The sequence below is a fragment of the Lipotes vexillifer genome, unplaced genomic scaffold, assembly GCF_000442215.2.
Source record: "Lipotes vexillifer unplaced genomic scaffold, Lipotes_vexillifer_v1.1 scaffold712, whole genome shotgun sequence".
Taxonomy (NCBI): domain Eukaryota; kingdom Metazoa; phylum Chordata; class Mammalia; order Artiodactyla; family Lipotidae; genus Lipotes; species Lipotes vexillifer.
In genome coordinates, this window is record NW_006775660.1 from 648,702 (window position 1) to 670,677 (window position 21,976).

Genomic DNA, 21,976 nt, shown 5'->3' on the forward strand with positions numbered 1-21,976 from the left:
ATTTCTTCCTCTGCACGGTTTTTCCTAATTCTACATAGTGAAGATGAACAGTATAACTTCTGTAGGCATACCTGTAGTCACTCTCAGTAGCAATTTTGGCTACCTGGATTCTTGCAATTACAGCAAACCTTTTCTTGCCCAATGATGATAGTGGTCCAGGTCCCTCAGATTCTAATTCTGGGGAATCTGGACTGAGCACCCAGGAGCAAGTCATCTTAACTTTTTCTCCATATTAATTTTACCTTATATAGGTAAGTGGAAGGAAGCTAAACAGTTTAATGTGTTTGATTTTGAATAACTTAGATGTTTCATGATCTCATTTTTTATTTCACATGATTGAATGAGCAGCAGTAATATGTTAGGTATTTTCTAAAATACATATGTATTTATATAACCAAGATATGTTAATACTCTTGGCATTTAAATTGCTTTAAAAATATGATACAGCTTTTCATGCTATTTATAGTAAACTGTTAGAAATATGTAAACAAGGAAGGTACCGTAGTCTTGATTCATAATATGTATGCATCATTTAGTCGGGGTTATGTTTTAGAATAATAAACCAGAGTATATCTTATGATAAATATTAAAAGAATGCAAATAAGGCATATACCTTCCTTGTCTCATGCTGCGTTATTAAGAAAAGGGAAGCATTAGGTAATTCATCAAAATGACATAATAGCTAACATTTTGAGCTCTTATATGTCTGTTACTGTTGTTAGCTCAATATGTATTAGCACACTTAATCTTTACGGTTACCCTGTAATAATATTACCTATTTTAGATATTTTTAGAGCTGAGTAGATTGGACTTCAGGAAGAGTTTTGTATATTCTCATTTCCTTTCTTTTTTTTGTGTTGAGAAATCAATATTTTATTTATTTATTTTTTGTTGGCTTATAGTTGCTTTACAGTGTAGTGTTAGTTTCTGCTGTACATCAAAATGAATCAGTTATATGTATATATATAGCCCCTCTTTTTTAGATTTCCTTCCCATTTAGGTCACCACAGAGCATTGAGTAGAGTTCCCTGTGTTATACAGTAGGTTCTCTTTAGTTATCTATTTTATACATAGTAGTGTATATATGTCAATCCCAGTCTCCCAATTCATTCCTCCCCTTCCCCCCTTGGTATCCATAAGTTTGTTCTCTACATCTGTGTCTCTTTTTCTGCTTTGCAAATAAGTTCATCTCTACGATTTTTCTATATTCCACATATAAGCGATATTATACGATATTTGTTTTTCTCTTTCTGACTTCACTCTGTATGACAGTCTCTAGGTCTATCGACGTCTCTGCAAATGGCACTATTTCGTTCCTTTTTATGGCCGAGTAATATTCTGTTGTATATATGTACCACATCTTCTTTATCCATTCCTCTGTTGATGGACATTTAGGTTGCTTCCAGTCCTGGCTATTGTAAATAGTGCTGCAATGAACATTGGGGTGCATGTGTCTTTTTGAATTATGGTTTTCTCCAGGTATATGCCCAGGAGTGGGATTGCTGGGTCATATGGTAGTTCTATTTTTAGTTTTTTGAGGAGCCTCCATACTGTTTTTCATAGTGGCTGTACCAATTTACATTCCCACCAACAGTGTAGGAGGGAATCCTCTCCAGCATTCATTTTTTGTAGATTTTTTGACGATAGCCATTCTGACCGGTGTGAGGTGATACTTCATTGTTGTTTTGATCTGCATTTCTCTAATAATTAATGATGTTGACCATCTTTTCATGTCCCTCTTGGCCATATGTATGTCTTCTTTGGAGAAATGTCTATGTAGGTCTTCCACCTAGTTTTTGATTGAGTTGTTTGTTTTTTTTTGATATTGAGCTGCATGAGGTGTTTGTATATTTTGGAGATTAATCCCTTGTCCATTGCTTCATTTGCAAATATTTTCTCCCATTCTGAGGGTTGTCTTTTCATCTTGCTTACAGTTTCCTTTGCTGTGCAAAAGCTTTTAAGTTAATTAGGTCTCATTTGTTTGTTTTTGTTTTTATTTTCATTACTCTAGGAGGTGGGTCAAAAAAGGTCTTGCTGCGATTTATGTCAAAGAGTGTTCTGCTTATGTTTTCCTCTAAGAGTTTTATAGAGTTTTGCCTTATATTTAGGTCTTTAATCCATTTTGAGTTTATTTTTGTGTGTGGTGTTAGGGAGTGTTCTAATTTCATTCTTTTACATGTAGCTGTCTAGTTTTCCCAGCACCACTTACTGAAGAGACTGTCTTTTTTCCATTGTATATTCTTGCCTCCTTTGTCACAGATTAGCTGACCATAGGTGCTTGGGCTCATTTGCTTTAATAGGCCTGACAGCTTCCCAGCTGGCAAGGCAGCCATGGAGAGTCAGTAGAGACAGAAGTATCTGACAATGATTAGGGGTTAAATGCCACCCTTCCCAGGTACTTCTTAGTGATCAGAGCCAAGGCAAAAGAGTATAGTGTGGTTTTTGTGTAAGGATGTGAATGAAATTACTGATGGGTAAGGCCTCATTTGTGGAGCCAGTCCATCTGGTTTTGAATTGCTGTATTCTGCTACTTACTGTTAAAATTTGTACAACCTAAATTTTTGTAACTGTAAAATAGGGATAGCAATAATATCTACTTCATAGAATTGTGATGATTTATTAAGTTAGTACATGGAAAGTGTGTCTGGCATTTGATAAATAATATCAAATGCTATTTCCTGTTGTTGTTATTATTATTAACAGCATTAACTGCCTCAACTGGCACTTAATATCTTTTAGTAACCAGGGGTGGGGCCTTCCATCCATGTTAGGGTCCCAGTCAGTTCATGCTACAGTGTAGGTGTTATTTTAAAGACAGATACCTCTTATGGACATCTTGCATGATGTAAAAGGTTTTTTTTCAATGAATATGACCCAATGCCAACACTTTTTTCACTTTTACTTTCAAGTTTCCCATAATTTTCATACGTGTATTATTTTTCAACCAATACTCCTGATACTGGTGTTATTATTACATGATTTCCTGAGTGGAAGGATTGGGGGAGAGATTTCTAGAAAATGGGAAATTTAATAATTTCAAACAAGTTACATATACATATTTTCAGAGGAATCCTAAAATTCCAAATAATATAAATTTAGCAGTTATTTGTACAGCATAGACAATTTCTTTGTATTAACATTTTCTTAGTTGCAGTGAACTATAATATTCACTATATAATGTTTTGATATCTCAAATCCTTTGGGAAGTAAATCCTATAAATATTCAAGTTAATATTAGGGCAATATTAAAATAATTAGAATACACACACACACACACACACACACACACACACACAAAGCAGAAGCAGTCTTCTAGGTACAGGGATGGAAAGCCTGCTAGGAGTCAAAACTTAATGGAAAATTCTTTTCATTCCAAATTCTGACTATATATATATATTTTTCCTTTAAATGCTTGTCATGTTATTTTATTTAAAGAAATTTTACAAAAACATAGCTATTCCTTTTTTACAAAAGAGCTTTATTGACATGTAAATTAAAAGTGATAAAATTCACTTGTTTTAAGTGTACAATTCAATAATTCTTACTAAATTTATGGTATTATACAACCATCACCACAGTCTAATTTCAGAAGATTTCTATCAAAAGAAATGTATTGCTCATTTGTAGTCACTCCTCCTTCCCATCCCCACCACCACGAAGCCACTGATCTACTTTTTGTATTTTATAGATTTGCCTTTTCTGCCATTAGTGTCTTTTGTGTCTGGCTTCTTTACTTAACGTGCTGTTTCTGAGTTTCACTCCTGTTGTAGCATGTATGAGTACTCCATTCCTTTTTATTGCTGAGTAGAATCCCATTGTATAGGTGTACCAGATTTTGTTTATTCACAATTGATGGACATTTGGATTGTTTCCACTTTTTGACTATTATGAATGGTGCAGGTATAAACATTCATGTACATATCTTCATATGGACATACATTTTCATTTATCTTGGGATAATAACTAGGAGTGGAATTACCAGGTCATAACTGCCAAACTGTTTTCCAAAGTGACTGCTTCATTTTACATTCCCACAAGCATTATATGAGGATTTTAGTTTCTCCACATCCTTGCCAAAACCTGTTATTGTCTGTCTTTCGTTTTTTTTTTGGCCGTGCCGTGCGGCATGTGGGATCTTAATTCCCTGAATGGGATCAAACCTGTGCTCCCAGCAGTGGAAGCGTGGAGTCTTAACCACTGGACCTCCAGGGAAGTCCCATGTCTTTTTAAATTATAGGCATTTTAGTGGTTGTGAAGTGCCATCTATTGGTGGTTTAATTTACATAGTCATTTCTTTTAATTGATTATTTTGGTATTATAATTTTAATCTACAGTTTGATACAGTAAAATATCTATGGAATTATCCTATTCATGTGTTCCTTTGGTTTTACTAGACTGATGAAACCTTGTTCAGGGAATTTACAAGGTTGGCAGAACCTTTAAACCTAAAACAAGTTGTGTTTAGGGGGTAGATCATGCCCCATACCTCTTATAAAGCAGTAAAGTGGTTAAACAATTCAGTTGAGAAGATATTTTAAATATATACATTCATGTTTCTTTTTTTTTTTTTTTCCCTCATGCTATGCGAAGTGCCTTGGTATGGGATCTTTTCTCTTCCAGGTTTGTGTTAAGTCTTACATGCAAAGAAAGCAATAAAATTGGACTTTTAAAAACTACAATCATGAATACAAAGGAAAAGTGATAGCTCTTCTTGGGAATGTGATTGATTAGAAACAAATCTTGGGACTTCCCTGGTGGTCCAGTGGGTAAGACTCCACGCTTCCAGTGCAGGGGGCCTGGGTTTGATCCCTGGTTGGGGAACTAGATCCCGTGTGCATGCGGCAACTAAGATTCCACGTGCCACAACTGGGACCCGGCAGGGCCAAAATAAATAAATTGATAATAATAAATATATAAATGGAATGAATGAATGAATAAATAAATATTAGAAAACCCAAATCTTGGCAAGTCAAAGAATGGATATATCTGAAATAGGTGGTATGTTTACTTAATTCTTATCTAAACAAGTAATTTGAAATGGGTTTTGCTACTAAGAGTTAGTAGTTTCCACAGATTGCTATTATTTTGAGAAAAGAAAATCAAGATTTATCTTGGAAGGTAGCACTGTGTAATGGAACACCAGCCTATGGGTATCTGTATCTGTAAATGAGATCCAAACTCTGTATCTTAAAAGCTGTCTGACATGGGCAAGTTATTTCAACCTCTGTGAGACTCAATTTCTTCATCTTCAAAATGGGGGTAAAAATGTTGACTTAAAAAATTTTATTTTATTGAAGTATAGTTGATTTACAGTGTTGTGTTAATTTCTGTTGTACAGTGAAGTGATTCAGTTATATATATATTCTTTTTATATTCTTCTCCATTATGGTTTATCACAGGATATTGAACATAGTTTCCTGTGATATACAGTAGGTCCTTGTTGCTTATCCATTTTAAATGTCATAGTTTGCATCTACTAACCCCAAACTCCCAGTCCAGCCCTCCCTCATCCCCCCTCCCCATTGGTAACCATAAGTCTGAATGTTTTTTGAGAAAGTTCTCACTCAGAGTCTGAGAGTTTTAAAAATAAACATTCCCTTTCACTTTGACACAATTTTAATTTGTACCACATATAGATATTCTTGAGTCTTAATAACTTGAAAATCAACCAGGAGAAAAAAACAAAAAGCAGGGCCCTTGTGGTCAGACATGCTATGTTTGAGTCTGGTTCTTTCATTTGCTGTCTTATGACTTTGGGCAAATTATTGAACTTTTCTATGTCTGTTTAATTTTCTTTAAAAAATGAGGATTAAATGATATTGTATAAGTAAAATAATTGGCCCAAGGCTTCCTATTTCATGGTGAACTAGTTGAATAATAATAGCAGGTGACATTCATTGAATGCTTACTATGTGCTACATACTGTCCTAAGTATGTTACCTGCATTTAATTATCACAACAACCTTATGAAATAGGCATTACTGCCATTATCCTGAATTTATAACTGAGGAAACTAAGATTCAGAGAAGTCTAGTGGTTTCCCCACAGTCACATAGAGAATGCGTGATGGAGCCAGAATTTAAACCCAGTTGGAATAGGCTACAGAATCTGCACTCCCTTAACTGAGAGTGATTCTGCTCCCAACACGATATCCGAATCTGGCCTATTTCTTCTGCCACTTTTCTTTCCCTTTGCTGTGGGCTCTCAGGTGGTTGTGGGTGGTGGCATTAAATATGTCCTGTGTGTCTTGTCTCCTGCTTGGACTGTAATCCATGACAGAGCAACAACTGCTCAATAAGTGGAGCAGCAGTTACGCAGTTACTGTTTATTCATACAACTCTCATTTTAGCTTAAATGTATTTGCTTAGTCTATTGGAAGTCTTGTACGTATCCTGACTAGCTTGGTTTTGGTCATTGTTATTTAAGTAAGTTAATTTTTATAAATGCATGTTTGGCTAGGAGAATTATGATCTGTGTTGTCGGTGAACGCCTTGTCTTGGACTAGGTGAGAAGATGAAGTTTTTTTGGGGGAGAGGAAGTTTTTTTCCTTAAGCTTGATGTATAAAATATGTGCAGCACTGTTAGTGGTAAAGTGAAGACAAAGTGGAATTTATATTTGGCCTTTCACTGTATTTTGATGATTTAGCAGCTAAAGAAATGAATCCTTATGTTTTTTAAATTAAGCTGTTTAAGTAATGAATAGCTTTTAAAAAGTATTTTAAATAGTTTAATAATTTCTTTAAACTATTTAATAATTTCCATTCTAATTGTTGAAATAACATTTATTGAAAAATTCTAATAATTATTAATTGCGTAATGTTAAATTTTATAGTTTTGGCTGTAAAAGCTTTAACACCTGGGAATTAATGTTATAGGATTGTTAAATAGAACTCTAGTATTCACCCTGAGTAATGTGTTTTTGACCCTCTGATTGATAAAGTAAGGCATATTTGAATTATTTTCCTATGATTAATAATAGCAACTAATAATCTTTTTTTCCTCACTAGCAGGATCTTCTCACAATTTATGATGCAAGGTTAGGTTAAGTAGAAAAGTAGCAGTTAAATTATCTTTGCCAAGATGACTTCTTGGGGAAAGTTTTTAATTGGACAGTACCTTGATTAATAAATTCATTGAGAACACACTGCCATATACTAGCAAGTTGGAAAATAAACAATCTTCATAAATTATGCAGAGTGGTGTTGGTTTGCATTGACAGCAATGTTCTCGTTAAAGTTAGGCCAGGAAGAAACACCACTGTGTTCTGCTTCTACTTTTCACTATACACGTAAACTGTGTCAACGGCAGACAGCCAAGACCTGGGAAGGAAAGACAAACCAGGACTATGTTGGGCCCCTCAGAATTTCTAGAAACTTCTCTGTTGTATTAATTTTATTCACCTCTATTAGTCATCCATCTCTGTTTCTCCTGTTCACCTCACATTGGAATGGAAAGAGAATTTGACCAGCTCAGTTTGAGTCAGCAGTCTAGCCTGGGATCACTGTGGAGGAGGGGTGTGTATAGGATCAAATTACACAGGTATGGTCCTTTAAAGTCCTCCTCAGAGTATAGCAGGACTTCATTCCTTTATTCTTAGTGATTTTTCTTAAGTATAAATGAGAGGTGTTAAATCAACTATATACTTGCTTTTTAATCTTTAGGTTAAAGATTACAGCTGCTAATTAAAGATGGGGCCTTGACACTTGGGGGCTATTGAGGACCCCTGATATTACACTGTTATCAGTAGCTCTAAGGGTTAATCTTTTTAATCTCTTGAGGACTAAAAGGGAATACCAAGAGAACATTCAGGAGAGGTAGTCCATGGCTGCTTCCTTCTGCCATATGGCTAGCCCCTACTGGTTGCTACAGAGGCCAAAGGGCTGATGAGGGCCTTCTCTCCTTGGCTTCTTCCAGAACTTGGAGTTCTCCCAGTTCTACCACACAGCTGTTTGCCAGGTTCCCTTCCTTCCATTCCCTCCCTTTCCTGTGTGAATCAGTTGAATTCATTCATCACTGCCTAATGCAACTTAAGTTACCCGTCTGCCGCAAGAGTCCTGTATGGAATGTTGCTGTTTTCTTGGGCACTTCAAATATTTTAGCATTTTGCCTCTTTAACTCATTTTTTCCCTTGATATTCTAGGACATAGGTATCTATCTATCTGCCCTTTTATAGTACTAGAATTTCTGACAGTTTTGTTATTAAGATACAACTTTTCAGCAGAAAATTTCTGTTATATAACTCATAGGAAAAGCCTTATTTATTTTTACAATGAGACAAATTGATTTTGAGAAGTGGCAGTTGCTTTCGTAATGACTTGCCCCCTCTATCACAGTACTTTTCCATGAGAAAATGTATTCAAAACCACCTAGCCCAGTACCTAACATGTGATGCTACTCAGATGATATTAGCTTCCATTTCCTCTTGATTTTTTTAATGATGTTTCAATCATAGTTTAAAAGTAATACATGTCTACAATATGAAAAGTGGAAAATGCAGGTAAGTATAATAAAGTCACACAATTACCCTACTGTTAACATTGTGAGTTTTCCCCAACAAAATTAGGATTATATTATATTTAGTTTTTTTATATACTGTTTTCATGTAAAGGTACTTTACCGTGTCACTAAATACCCTTTTAAAACATAATTTTAAAGAGTATAATATTGTTATATAAATATGCCATAATTTATTAAACCCTTCTCCTATTTACATATAGCATTCATGTCATTGAACTAATAATCTCTTCTTTAGTAGCTTTATAGGTAGAGATTTTTGAGTAAACAGAGAGGAACATTTTCAGGCTTTTGAGACATCAGTCCTTATATATGTAACCAGTCTTCCATCTCAGCTGCCATACCATCCCATTCAAGCTCTTTATTCTAGACCTTCTTTGTCTTTCTTGGGCTCTGACACCCCACATGAGCATATCCTCCAAGTGGATGACCTCCTCGCCCTGCTGCTCAGGGTCATTCCCACATGTGGTCACCCTACTTATCCTGCTTAGGCTGTGATTCCCCTAACCCCACAAGGTCCCCCTCTACACTCCACTTTGGCTGATACTCTGCCCTTGTCACCCCTATGTGTCAGACTCTCTGACACCCTGCTTTGGGTTCCCCATGACTCTGCCCCCTCTAATGGCTGTAGTGCTGAATTGTTCAGGAGAAGCAGGGAGAGAGAACGGAAGCTATACGGTTTGAAGACATACTGAAGGGCCTTGCCAAGTGCATAGCATCATGCTTGGCATATTGTAGGTATTTGGTGGCAGGGTGTGTGTGTGTGTGTTTGTGTATCTAATTCTTCCCCTCCTGATCCTGGACTGTTGAGCCTTGGTGGTGAAAGAGAAAATACAAACATAACTCAGCTGACTCCCAGCTGACTGCTTCTAATACCAACTCAGCTGCATTTGCTCTTCCTGGAATCCCTACTCTAAGTCACTCTAGTTGGTACTGTATTCTGTCTCCCCGAGCGGTTGTTTCTTACCTTCTTTATTGTCACCCATTTCCCAAACTCCCCAGCTTTCATATCTCAGCTAATGACTTTGCCTACTATTTAAATGAGATTAAGATTATTTGACATGAATATGTTTAACTACATAACGACTTCAAAATGTTTCAGTATTTTTAGCTCTCTTTACCTTCTTTCTTGAAACTCTTCCCTTGTTTGCTATTTATTATAGATATATACTATATTGCTTTTATATACATAAATATATATATTGCTTTAATTATCATATATATTAATATACTATATAGTCTCTCCCTACCTAATTTTTCTAAGTCTTCTTACCTAACTTTGATACTTCTCCCCTTCAGTTGCATATTTATCCTTCTTAACATTTTGTTCTTAAGTTATTCTATTTCCCTAGATTATCAAATTGACCACATAATATCAAAACACCTAGTTTATGCTGCTGAGTTCCAAATTTTTTACCTTCCCAACTCTCTGAACTCAGACATAATTCCTAGCTGTCTTAGAGCTCCAACAGCTTTTCTCAAACTGTTTTTTTATTCCATGTCATGGTTAATGATCCCCATGAAGCTCCAGGTACTTAAGCCAGAAATGGTCATCTTTATCTCTTTCCCATGTCCCCATACCCAGTAAGTTTCCTATTCTTGTACATTTTACCTCACAAATACTGCTCATTTTCAGACCAACTCTTGCTGATGTATAGTGCAATAGTCCTTCATTCTGCTTTGAATTATAACTAACTGAATATTTTTTCTTTGGATTTACAATTTCTTAGAAGCAGATTCTACCATGATCATCTCTCTGTTTTGTTTTTTTTGTTTGTTTGTTTCGTTTCGTTTTTTGGTATTTTTTTGCGTTACGCGGGCCTCTCACTGTTCTGGCCTCTCCCGTTGCAGAGCACAGGCTCTGGACGCGCAGGCTCAGCGGCTATGGCTCACGGGCCCAGCCGCTCCGTGGCATGTGGGATCTTCCCGGACGGGGGCACGAACCCGTGTCCCCTGCATCGGCAGGCGGACTCTCAACCACTGCGCCACCAGGGAAGCCCCTCTGTTTGTTGAATTAAAGAATACTCTTCTTTTTTTCTAAACTTGAATCACTGTTTTACTATATCATTAACTGGCTTTCCTTAGGCAATAGGAACTTGGTCATGATTCATGATTTGATTATATGTATGTGGCCTGTAAAACACTATTCTTAGGGTTAATGCAGGGAAGAGTGTGGTTTTAGATGATGCTTAGCCTGACACAATCTGTGGGAAGAGATTAAATGGCCTTAGCTGTTACTATTAATGAATGGAATCTTCGCTAATTAACAAGGTTTTAGTATCTGAGGATGTGTTTTCAAACTTTGATGTTTTGATCCAAATGCCAGAGGCCAGCTAGATATATAGTATTTTAAAATGGATTGAATTCCAGAAATCTGTTTTCTTCCTTTAAAAATTATATTCTCCACCCAAAAAGATCTTAATCTTTAAAACGTTTTTTTTATTTGCCTTCTACTTAAGCAGCTTTGCTTTTCTGTAGTAATACTTTGGTTATGATATGATTCTGCTAATAATTGATAGCAGAAGAAATAAATGACAGTTGAAGCAAAGAGATTGCAAAGAAACCTCTTTGCTTATAATTATTCATATTTTTTCCATGACTTACACTTCTTTCCCCAGTTAGGATACAGGTATCCCTGGCTTTTTGAAAATTTGTTTCACACCACTTTGCTTTTACGAAAAGCCTACGTTGGTACCTGTTTTTGCTACCAGAAAAAAAATCCAAAGAGGATTTTTGCTTTTATGAAAAAAGGTGAAAAGTGAAAATAGCCTTCAGCGTTTGTTTTGCAGTGAGTGAGCTGTTCAAGCGGCAGCACGCACCCCAAGCAGCAAGAGTGGCACCGCCAAGCTCTTTCCCTAGGAACTACATGAAGCATCCCAGCTGTATCTTTGAACTGTGTCTTTGATCATCTGTGATTTATCTTGATTTATTTTGTGCATCTGTTAGCAAGATGTGTCTTAAGGTAACTGATGCTTCACTTTACACCATTTTGGCCTACGAACAGTTTCATAGGAATGCTCTACTTTCAGATAGTGGGAGAAACTGTATTTTAACTTTGAATACTTACCCATTTTAGGTCCTTCCCCTCCCCCAAAACTAGAATTATAGGGCAATATTTTAATTATTGGATTAGAAGGCTTCTATGGTTTGGCTTCTCATATGTTTTTTAGAGTTCTAAGAAAAGACTGATTCAGAAGAGCTAAAGATTTGGTAAGATAATTTGGTAGTTGTTATACATTCAAAAGAGTTACTAGCTTTTGCCATGTCTTCAGACCATACTTTTTTTAAAAATAAATTTATTTATTTTTATTTTTGGCTGCATTGGGTCTTTGTTGCTGCATGCAGGCTTTCTCTAGTTGCGGTGAGCAGGGGATACTCTTTGTTGTGGTGCACGGGCTTCTCATAGCGGCGGCTTCTCTTGTTGCAGAGCACGGGCTCTAGGTGTGCGGGCTTCAGTAGTTGTGGCACGCAGGCTCGGTAGTTGTGGAGCACGGGCTTAGTTGCTCCGTGGCATGTGGGATCTTCCCAGACCAGGGCTCGAACCCATGTCTTCTGCATTGGCAGGCAGATTCTTAACCACTGCGCCACCAGGGAAGCCCCAGACCATACCTTTTTGTCTGACATCATCATCATTCATAGTTTATATTGTTTAATTAAATGATTCAACTTCCTTATTTGATCCTCATCATTAAAGTTACCTGAGTGTCTGACTATTATAGGAATGTGTGTGTGTGTGTGCGTGTGTAATGGAGAATCAAAAACATTAGACAATATGTTGATTAAAATAGGACATTGTGGGGCTTCCCTGGTGGCGCAGGGGTTCAGAGTCCGCCTGCCGATGCAGGGGATGCGGGTTCATGCCCGGTCCGGGAAGATCCTGCATGCCGCGGAGTGGCTGGGCCCTTGAGCCATGGCCGCTGAGCCTGTGTGTCCGGAGCCTGTGCTCTGCAACGGGAGAGGCCACAATAGTGAGAGGCCCGCGTACCTCAAAAAAAGAAAAAAAAAAAAAGAACATTATGTAAAAGCAAGAGAATAGGATAGGAGAGCTATTCAAGATACGTAGTAGGTTAGAAACAAGGCTTTACATAGGAGCAGTTATAAGGACTCAGATATTCCTAGACATTCAACAGCCAAATTTGTTTGAGAGGCAGTAGTTATGAGCAAAAAACGGTGAAAACCTATTTGATATTCAAAGTGTTGAGAGCTTTACTTTGAAATTAAAAGTTTAAAAAAGTCAACCTCAATGTACATCGACAGATGAATGGATAAAGAAGATGTAGTGTATATTTACACAATGGGATATTACTCAGCCATAAAAAAAAGAATGAAATAATGCCGTTTGCAGCAACATGGATGGACCTAGAGATTATCATATTAAATGAAGTCAGACAAAGACAAATATCATATGATATCACTTATATGTGGAATCTAAAACGATACGAATGAACTTATTTATAAAACAGAAATAGACTCACTGACGTAGAAAATAAATGGTTACCAAAGGGGAAGGGGGGGGGCGGGATAAATTAGGAGGTTGGGATTAACATATACACACTCTATATAAAGTAGACACACAGCAAGGACCTACTGTATAGCACAGGGAACTATATTCAATATCTTGTAATAACTTATAATGGAAAAGAATCTTAAAAAGAATATATGTGTGTGTGTATGTATGTATGTATATGTATGTATAATATGTGTGTGTATAATATATATGTGTGTGTATAAATAACTGAATCACTTTTCTGTATACCTGAAACTAACACATCATTGTAAATTAACCATACTTCAATTAAAAAATGGTTATAAAAATAAATTTTAAAAGTTTTAAAAAGTCAAAAGAATTAGTTTCTACTACTTCTGGGAAAAGATTTGTCTGAAAATTAATCAGTAATCCTAATGATTTTAAATGGCCCTAATTGTTTCTTCAGTATGTTTTAGTAATATGAACAGAAGTACCGTATAATTTCAGCATGTCCACCATGACAACATAATTTTTTGGATTATAGATATGTTTCATTGGTGATCAGTGTTCTCAGATCTACTATTTTGTTCAGTAACTTTAATTTTGTTAGTTTGCTCAACCCCTCAGTCTCTGTTTCTTACCATACTTGTAGATAGATCATTGTGAGAGTGAAAAACTATATAGTTTAGTTGTCTGGGCAAATGAGATTTTGGGTGTTGACAGCTCTGGTTTCATTAATAAACTAAGTAATTCTAAAAACCTATTATATTAGTTATAATTAAGAAAAGGACACTTATCCTTACACCGCTGTTTTTGCTTTCTTCTTGGTACCTTCTGCCCAGATATTTCTAGCTACACTTTTTTTTTTTTTTTTTTTTTTTTTTTTGCGGTACACGGGCCTCTCACCGCTGTGGCCTCTCTCGTTGCGGAGCACAGGCTCCGGATGCGCAGGCTCAGCGGCCATGGCTCACGGGCCGAGCCGCTCCACGGCATGTGGAATCTTCCCGGACCAGGGCACGAACCCGTGTTCCCTGCATCGGCAGGCAGACTCTCAACCACTGCGCCACCAGGGAAGCCCAGCCCTCTAGCTACACTTTTGGTTCTACTTTAGTAGCACTGAATCTTTTCTCTCCCCATACTGGTACATAAAGAAATTATCTATAGCCATCCAACTCATCATTAGTGAGTATAAATGTTATCATAAATTAATTTAAGTATAGTTAACTTCATCAATTTAGAAATGAGGTAATTGAGGCCTGGAGCTGTTGAGAATTGCCAAGAAAGGAAAGAACTAACATTTACAGAGCACTGACTATATACCAGACACTATCTTTTCATATTCCAGTTCTGTGAAGTATGTTCTGTTATCCCCATTTTACAGAATCTCAGAGGTCAAGAAATTTGCCCAAGACCATAAGACTATTCGGTTCTCTTGCACAGTCTAGGGTCTTTTCCGCTTCTGTCAGCAAACATTAAGAGCTGTTCAACTAAGCCAGTGGAGAAAACAAAGGATTAAGAAACCAACACACTAAATACAACAAAGGGTATTTTCTGATTGACAACTTTTATTTTTATAAAAAGACTCAAAGATAAAAATTAATTATCCTGGGTTGTACTGGTATTAAATCACTATTAAAATGTGGGACCATCACAGGTATAAAAGCAACATTACCTTTGCTTATGTTTGTGAGAATTAATAGCCTGCTTTTCAGTTTCTGAAATGAGATTCCAAAAAATGAAACTGAGCATGGAAACAGTAGGACAAATTAGAGCTTTAGCATATAGTATTATGGCATGTCTATTCATTAGTTAAAGAACTAAGTGTTTAAAATATGCGTGCACATCTGGGCCTCAGTTTGCCCTGCTTATATTTATTCGTGAACTCTAAATCTCTTATCTAAGCAGTTAATCTAATTAACTATTGGTAACTACCTTTTTGAAGTGACACCTTCTCTTTAGCCTCTTGACATCTGAACCACTGCTCTTCTGAATGTGATGACCTAAGTAGTAATCAGATCGCCCAAGAGTAGCTTTTTAAATTGTTTTCAGAGATACTTCTTTTCTAGGACCATAAGTGATACATGTTTCACACTTGACCATCTAATTACCTGGGTTTTAATATTTGTATTCTTGATACCTTCATTTTCGTTACAATTTTTTTTTTCCTTAGAAGTCAGAGCTGACTCCGGCAGACACCTAGACAAAGACAATCTTTTTCTCTACCTACCAGTTCTCTCCTTCTCTCATCCCTCTCTCTCTCTCCATCCCTGACTGCCCCTCCCCCGTTCCCCTCTCTTTGTCCCACCCCTCTTTTTCCCCTTCCCCATTTTGTTTGTCTCAGTATATAGAAAGGTACAAAATAAGAATGATGATAGGTGGAGGTAGATAATTCCTTGTAAAGTTAATATTCATTGACAGAAACATATTAATTTCTTAGATAACTAATTCAGATTACTTTGCAGTTTATCAGACCTGGGTTAGAATCCTGCTTTATAAAAATAGTATTTATCCATTGTAGGGAGAAAAAGTGATATAGGATCAGTGAATATAAAGCAAAAATTGTAAAAGAGCTGTCCTCACTATTAATGGCTTTCATGTATCCTTCTAAAATGTCTGCTATCTATATTTACATACATACTTACTGTAGCATATTAGCTACATCCACTTGCCTTTTATAAGTAGGTCTTCAGTAGGTCAGAAAGCATCTATTTAGTTCAATTTTAATCCACTTGATATTACTAAGTTATAGTATCTCAATTTCTCTTCTAATTTTTTCTTAAAAAAATTTTTTTTTTACCACTTTCAGGACACTGGTCCCTCAGATATTTTCTGTTTGTATTTTTTTTTAGCCAATTTTAACATTTGCATCTTATGGCTTCGATCTTAGAAGTGGAAGTAATTGAAGTGTTATGTTCAGAGTAATTAGGAATTAAAGCCTGTGAAAAGAAAATTTAGAATTATCCTTGCTGTCATTATGGGGAGTAGTGTAAGTGATCCATATAGGATTGCCAGACCTGTTGTTGAAGATACAGCATGAATCTGTAGAGGGCAGTGTTTGGTCTTCTGGGACCAGGTGAGAAAAGCTGACTGTAGATCAGCTCTGGTTGGGTAACAGTACGCCTGAGGCTTAAGGTGTTCAGGGCATCTGTGGGAGTAATAACCAGTGCATTGATAAACTTTGCTTACTATAACCAGGCACCAGAAAATGAACTTTACTTTCTTAACATGTACAAAACAGTTGGCTGCACATCAAATGTAAATCAGGATTTCAGAGTCCTCTCTGGTACGCGGGCCTCTCACTGTTGTGGCCTCTCCCACTGCGGAGCACAGGCTCCCGACGCGCAGGCCCAGTGGCCATGGCTCACGGGCCCAGCCGCTCCGCGGCATGTGGGATCTTCCTGGACCGGGGCACGAACCCGTGTCCCTTGCATTGGCAGGCGGACTCTCAACCACTGTGCCACCAGGGAAGCCCCAGAGTCCTCTCTTATAATACAATAGAAACAATGTTTTTCCCTCCTTGAAACACATTGTCACGTGAAGAATATGGTTGAAAATTCATATAACTTCTCATACATTAATTACCTAGGTATTTCTGTCTACCAACAAAACATTGTTTGCATATATATCCTTTTGTTCCCATAGAATGTTAGGCACTTTTCTAAACACCCAAACAGTGAAGGCATTTTGTGGGTCAGGAAAGAGCAGTTAGGAGGTAGCTGAAATTTGAAAGTGGCCAAAATATTACATAATATTTTTTCCCAATTAAAGAACATATTATCTGATTAAAATTCCTGTTCTGTTAGACAAATGTTACTACTGAGCTTCCTTTAATCTTTTATATGACATTAAAAAAATAATTAGTTATTTTCTTCCTGATTTTTCACAGAGAACTATATTTGAACTTGGCCTTGTTATTTAATTTTTTTGTAGAAGAAATACAAAAAAGAAACAGCTATCAAGTTTAGGTGATTTAGTCAAGTCTGCCAAGTATGTGTATGTCCGAAGTAGTATAGAACCTTTGGAAAACTTGTCAAGTTGTTTGTTTTTTAATTCTTTTTTTTTAACACAGCCTGCAAATTATTCTTGATCCATGACCTTAAGTCTTGGGAAGATGGTTCTTCTCCTCTTCAGTCTGTTTCACTTCTTTTCTTGCTCAGTTATGATTGACCATAAGATTATGTTTCTTTCAAGGGAAAAGCTTGACCCCAGCTGCAGATGTTCTAATCTTCTATCTTGCCAGATTTCAAGAGTGGAAGAAAGTGAGGCTCTAGGTCAGAAAGGGGCCTTCCCTTCTGAATTCCTTCCCTGTCCCTTCTAGTATCCTGCCACCACTCTGATTTCATGATGCCTCTGAGGTACTACACACATATCCCAAGAAGCAATTTTCAGAGACAGTTCAGTCTGAATTCATATGTGAAGGTAGTTTGTTAATGGCATATGCATCACTAAGCAGAACCCTGCACATCTCCTGAAGCACCTGTGTTTAGCTTTAAAGGCACCCTCACAGTTTTCTTCAGTAAAGAAGTCAATTTGCGTATGTAACTAAAGGGTCCATTCCGGTAGTATTTTATAAACAAAAAAAGTCTGCTTCAAAGGAGAACTGATGTTTCCACTTTTTGAGGCATTTAATTGCTTGTAATTGAAAATGACACTTACCTGGCTAAAAAAAAATTAAGATCCCACAAGGTATTCTATTATAGTAAAAGTTGTCCTTCCTCTCACGCATCAAATCTTTGAAGAAAAGTTGATTAGCCAGTAAAACAAGCCATCATTTTCCTTTTTATATCCTTTTTATAGGAATATTCCCCATCACCATTCTGCTGTTTGCAAGAACCTCAGCCTTCAAAAAACTTTTCTACTTCTAGTCACTGCTTCACTGCAAGGTTTATTAGACTTTCTATACCTTTGTAAAAACCTGGAGCTATTCAGTACCATGATGTGGTTGTACTGGCATGCTTTCCTGACTTGGTCTGTTGCACATGCATTATTTTATTTTCCCTGACTTTAGGACTGTGGGATATATATTTCCATGTCCATATTCTTGAGTCATCTTGAAATAAAAACACAGTTCTTGGACTTTCCTGGCGGGCCAGTGGTTAAGACTCCATGCTTCCATTGCAGGGAGCACAGGTTCGATCCCTGGTTGGGGAACTAGGATCCCACATGCTGTACAGTATGACCAATAAATTAATTAATTAATTAAAAAAAAACCCACAGTTCTTTTAAAAGAGAACCTAGTGCAATTGTTTTGTATGTGAAAACAAAATACTGCCAAAATAATTATTAAACATATTGGTACCTATTCTTTATTAGTTTTGATTATTGTTTCACTAAAGAGTATGCAGTGCATTGAAATAGTTACACATTTAAAAAATAACTTTTAATTGAATCAAGCCCAGTCATTCTGAATTATCAAGTTAGAGCAGAATTACTCCTGTGGAATCGGTGTTCCCATACTTATTTTCTGATTTTAAGGAAGATGATTGAGGGGCAATTAGTCACCGCAGGCCAGCTCTGCCATTAGGTCTAACCATTTGGTTATTGCTTACCTAGGACTTATTAATCGTGCTTTATAGAGACTGATGGCAGCTTTGGTTAAGTATAAGTCAGTTGTTCAGTCTATGTGGCTTGGTCTAGGTGTTATAAGATTTTAATTTGCAGGGTATTATTATATCATAAAGTGATTTTTAAAATAAGAAAGGAGTCACAGGAATGTGATGAAAAAGAACAGTATTTAAAGGACCAGAGAAATTAGAATGAATAAGGTAATATGTAGGAGAGATAATAGAAATGACGGGCTGTTATGGAACATCCCCAGATCCACACTGGGTGTCTGGGTGTTGCTCTCTCTTTGCTAGAAAATGTACAAACACATGTACATCCTTAAAAGTCTTTATAACAAGTCACACCTTTAAAAAATGATTTAATAAATCATTTTTTAGCTCCTTTATATCTATATTTAAACCCTTCTCATATTCTCAATTTCTCATTTCTTGAAATGAGATTTAAAAAATAACATGTAGCTAAGAGGACTTCTGGGTAGAAAGGTTTTGTGAGTCAGAAAATATTTTCCTGAACTTACTCATATCTTTGCCTATCTCTGGTCTCTGTCTCCAGTCTCTAAATTGTAATTATCTGAAGTAATTTTAATGTCTCAGGATTCTAAGTTTCAATTAATGCTAATAATGAAGACTCTCAGTTTAAACTATAGGCTGTTGACCCACTTCAGTATCCTGTTGGATATAGGAAATTAAGTGGAAACTGGAGACAATAGGAGGTAGCAGAGAAGAACTTGGTTAGGAACAGTAAGAATGGTTCGTTCATCCTGCCAAGGTGAAGGTATATTTCAGAGACCTTCCCAGCATCTAAGAGTAATAGGCACAGAAGGTACAAGGAATTCTACTTCTTGATGCTTTTCCCTGTGTCTTCAATTGCTTTCTTGACTATATTTTTCAATTTAAACCTTAATCTAATTGGTAATTGTGGTCTACCTGCTTATGAATGTTTACTTCTGTAGAATATTGATATTTTTTTTCTTTAAAAATAACTCCATAAAGAATTAATCACTTGGGAATTTTTTCTTGACCGTACCAGGGCTGTAGCAATTATGTTTATTCAAAATAAAAATTCCCTAGGGTCACTGCCCTAGGCTTTTAAACTTCAGTAGTGTATCAGAATAATCTAGAGGGTTTTTTACAAACATTGTTGAGTATCACATCCCTATTTCTGATTGAGTAATTCTGGGCTGAAACCAGAGAGTTGCCATTTCTATCAAGTTTCAAGAAGATGCTAAAACTGCTGGTCCTGCAAGCATACTTTGAGAACCACTGCCATACAGTATTGATCACAGAAGTCTGAGACAGAGCTGGATCTAATCTGCGCTGAACAAACATTAAGTTGCTTGTAATTCAACAGAGTTATACCTGTTGGATGGGTTCCAACAATGATCATTTAATGTAGTATTATTTTTAATTTATTTTCATAGATTGGAGCATATGATCAACAAATATGGGAAAAATCTGTTGAACAAAGAGAAATCAAGGTAACAAGTTTATTTCATTTTGTATATTCTATAAATTGATTATTAACCACAGTTTATTTAATATCTTTCTGTCGACCTTTAAAGGTGCAAATTAATATTACTTATGCTATCCAAACTTTTAAATAAAGAGGTAAACTCTTTTATGAGGGCATATTCATGTGTCTTTACCTCTGATGATTTTTCTCTTTTTGCTCTTTAGCATCTTTCTGTTCTTTTAAAATTTAATTTCTAATGATTATTTTTTGTCAGCTCTTTTCCCCTTTCACTTGTCACCTTATACTTCTAGTTTGCTTTTCCTCCCTTTTGATGCTGTCATTGCTCTGTACAGTTTATTAAACTGGTAAGTGTTTCAGGATTTTTCCCGCCTGAGTGATCCTGTGCAAACGCTGCTCTTTTTAATTGAGATCTGCTTTTTGGTGCTACTAACAGAATGACTTGGACGCAAATAGAGTCACTGAAAAGTTGGTCATTTTTTTAAAGAATTTAGGAAAGCAAAGCATTAATTGAGATGTTTTCGTAGTTCATAGTTTCTTCTTGGACATGTAATCATTTAACACTGTTAAGACATTCTCATAGGCTACCTTGCTAACATGGAAACTATTTTTTAACTAAATTTTTTCTGTTTCTCAGCAGTCACACCTTTTCAGTAATAAGATTTATATTTTTCATTTGCATAGATGATACTAATCAGTGTGTTCCTGCACGAGCTAAACTTAATATTGGCCCAGAGAATGTTACTTTAGTTGCTTGACAGTTTATATTTTGTGCAGAAAGGTTTATATTAGATTGAAAACCAGTGTCTATAGTTACTTAAAAATTTCAGTGTTTAGGCAACTTAATCATCTATAATGAAGAGGAAGATTCTTTGCCATTTGTTAATTTTAATCTTTGAACTATTTACATGAAGAATTAATACAGTTAACAAAGTTGCAGTGAGCACCTACTATGTCTTAAGTATAGGATTAAATCATGGGGACAGAAAGATAAAATAGATTATAATGTTTTAGATGAGATACATAATTACAAATGAGATCAATTCAATTAAGAGAGGGATGTGGGGCTTCCCTGGTGGTGCAGTGGTTGAGAGTCCGCCTGCCGATGCAGGGGACACGGGTTCGTGCCCTGGTCTGGGAGGATCCCACATGCCGCGGAGTGGCTGGGCCCGTGAGCCATGGCCGCGGAGCCTGCGCGTCCGGAGCCTGTGCTCCGAAGCGGGAGGCCACAGCGGTGAGAGGCCCGCGTACCACAAAAAAAAAAAAAAAGAGAGAGAGAGGGATGTGTAGTTCTCTCTTGGGATCCAAAGTGGGGAAGCAGCCCTTGGGGAGGTTAGGAAAGATTTCACAGAGGAAGTGACTCATGAGCTGAATTTGACAGACATTAGAATTAGGAAAACATTCCAGACAGAATGAAGACCATATGAAAATATACATGAAGGAAGGAAGGAGCATGCCTGACTCAGAATCCTCAAGGAACTTGATGGCTAATAGGTTGGGTGGAGGAGGGTGATTAGAGTGATTAGGAGTAAAACATGAAAGGATATGGAAGTCAGATCTTGAAGGGGCTTAACTGCTTTACTCTAGAGTCTAGGCATAATCTGGAAAACAATGGGAGAGACATTGAAGGGTTTTAAGCAGAAAAAGTTACCTGATTAAATTTCTATTTCAACAACTTCACTAAGGCAGCCCTAAGTATGGTGGGAAATATTAGAAGAGGAGCAGATACAGAATTCTGTTTCAGAATTATCCAGGTGATACTTGCAAGAGAGACTGGGGAGTCCTCAATATGTAAAGGGTGTGTGTGTGTGTGTGTGTGTGTGTGTGTGTGTGTGTGTGTGTGTGTGTGTGTGTGTGTGGGTAAAACATTCTGTCTGGCATGTTTTCCTCATTCTCTCTAATGTCTGTCAAGCTCAGCTCATGAGTAACTTCCTCTGTGAAATCTTTCCTAACCTCCTC

At 36.7% G+C, this 21,976-nt stretch overlaps 1 protein-coding gene across 4 annotated transcripts in view; it reads left to right on the plus strand.

Annotated features, from left to right (window-relative positions):
• PHTF2 (putative homeodomain transcription factor 2) overlaps nucleotides 1-21,976 on the plus strand; it is a 117,126-nt gene that overhangs the window by 34,962 nt on the left and 60,188 nt on the right. For 3 of the 4 annotated variants that reach the window (XM_007450093.1, XM_007450094.1, XM_007450092.1), the window contains one exon: nucleotides 19,968-20,024. In XM_007450093.1, the coding sequence (XP_007450155.1) occupies nucleotides 19,968-20,024 (57 nt within the window). Of the gene's footprint in view, nucleotides 1-19,967; nucleotides 20,025-20,352; nucleotides 20,365-21,976 lie in introns of all 4 variants that reach the window. The other variant, XM_007450091.1, reaches the window with a different exon arrangement.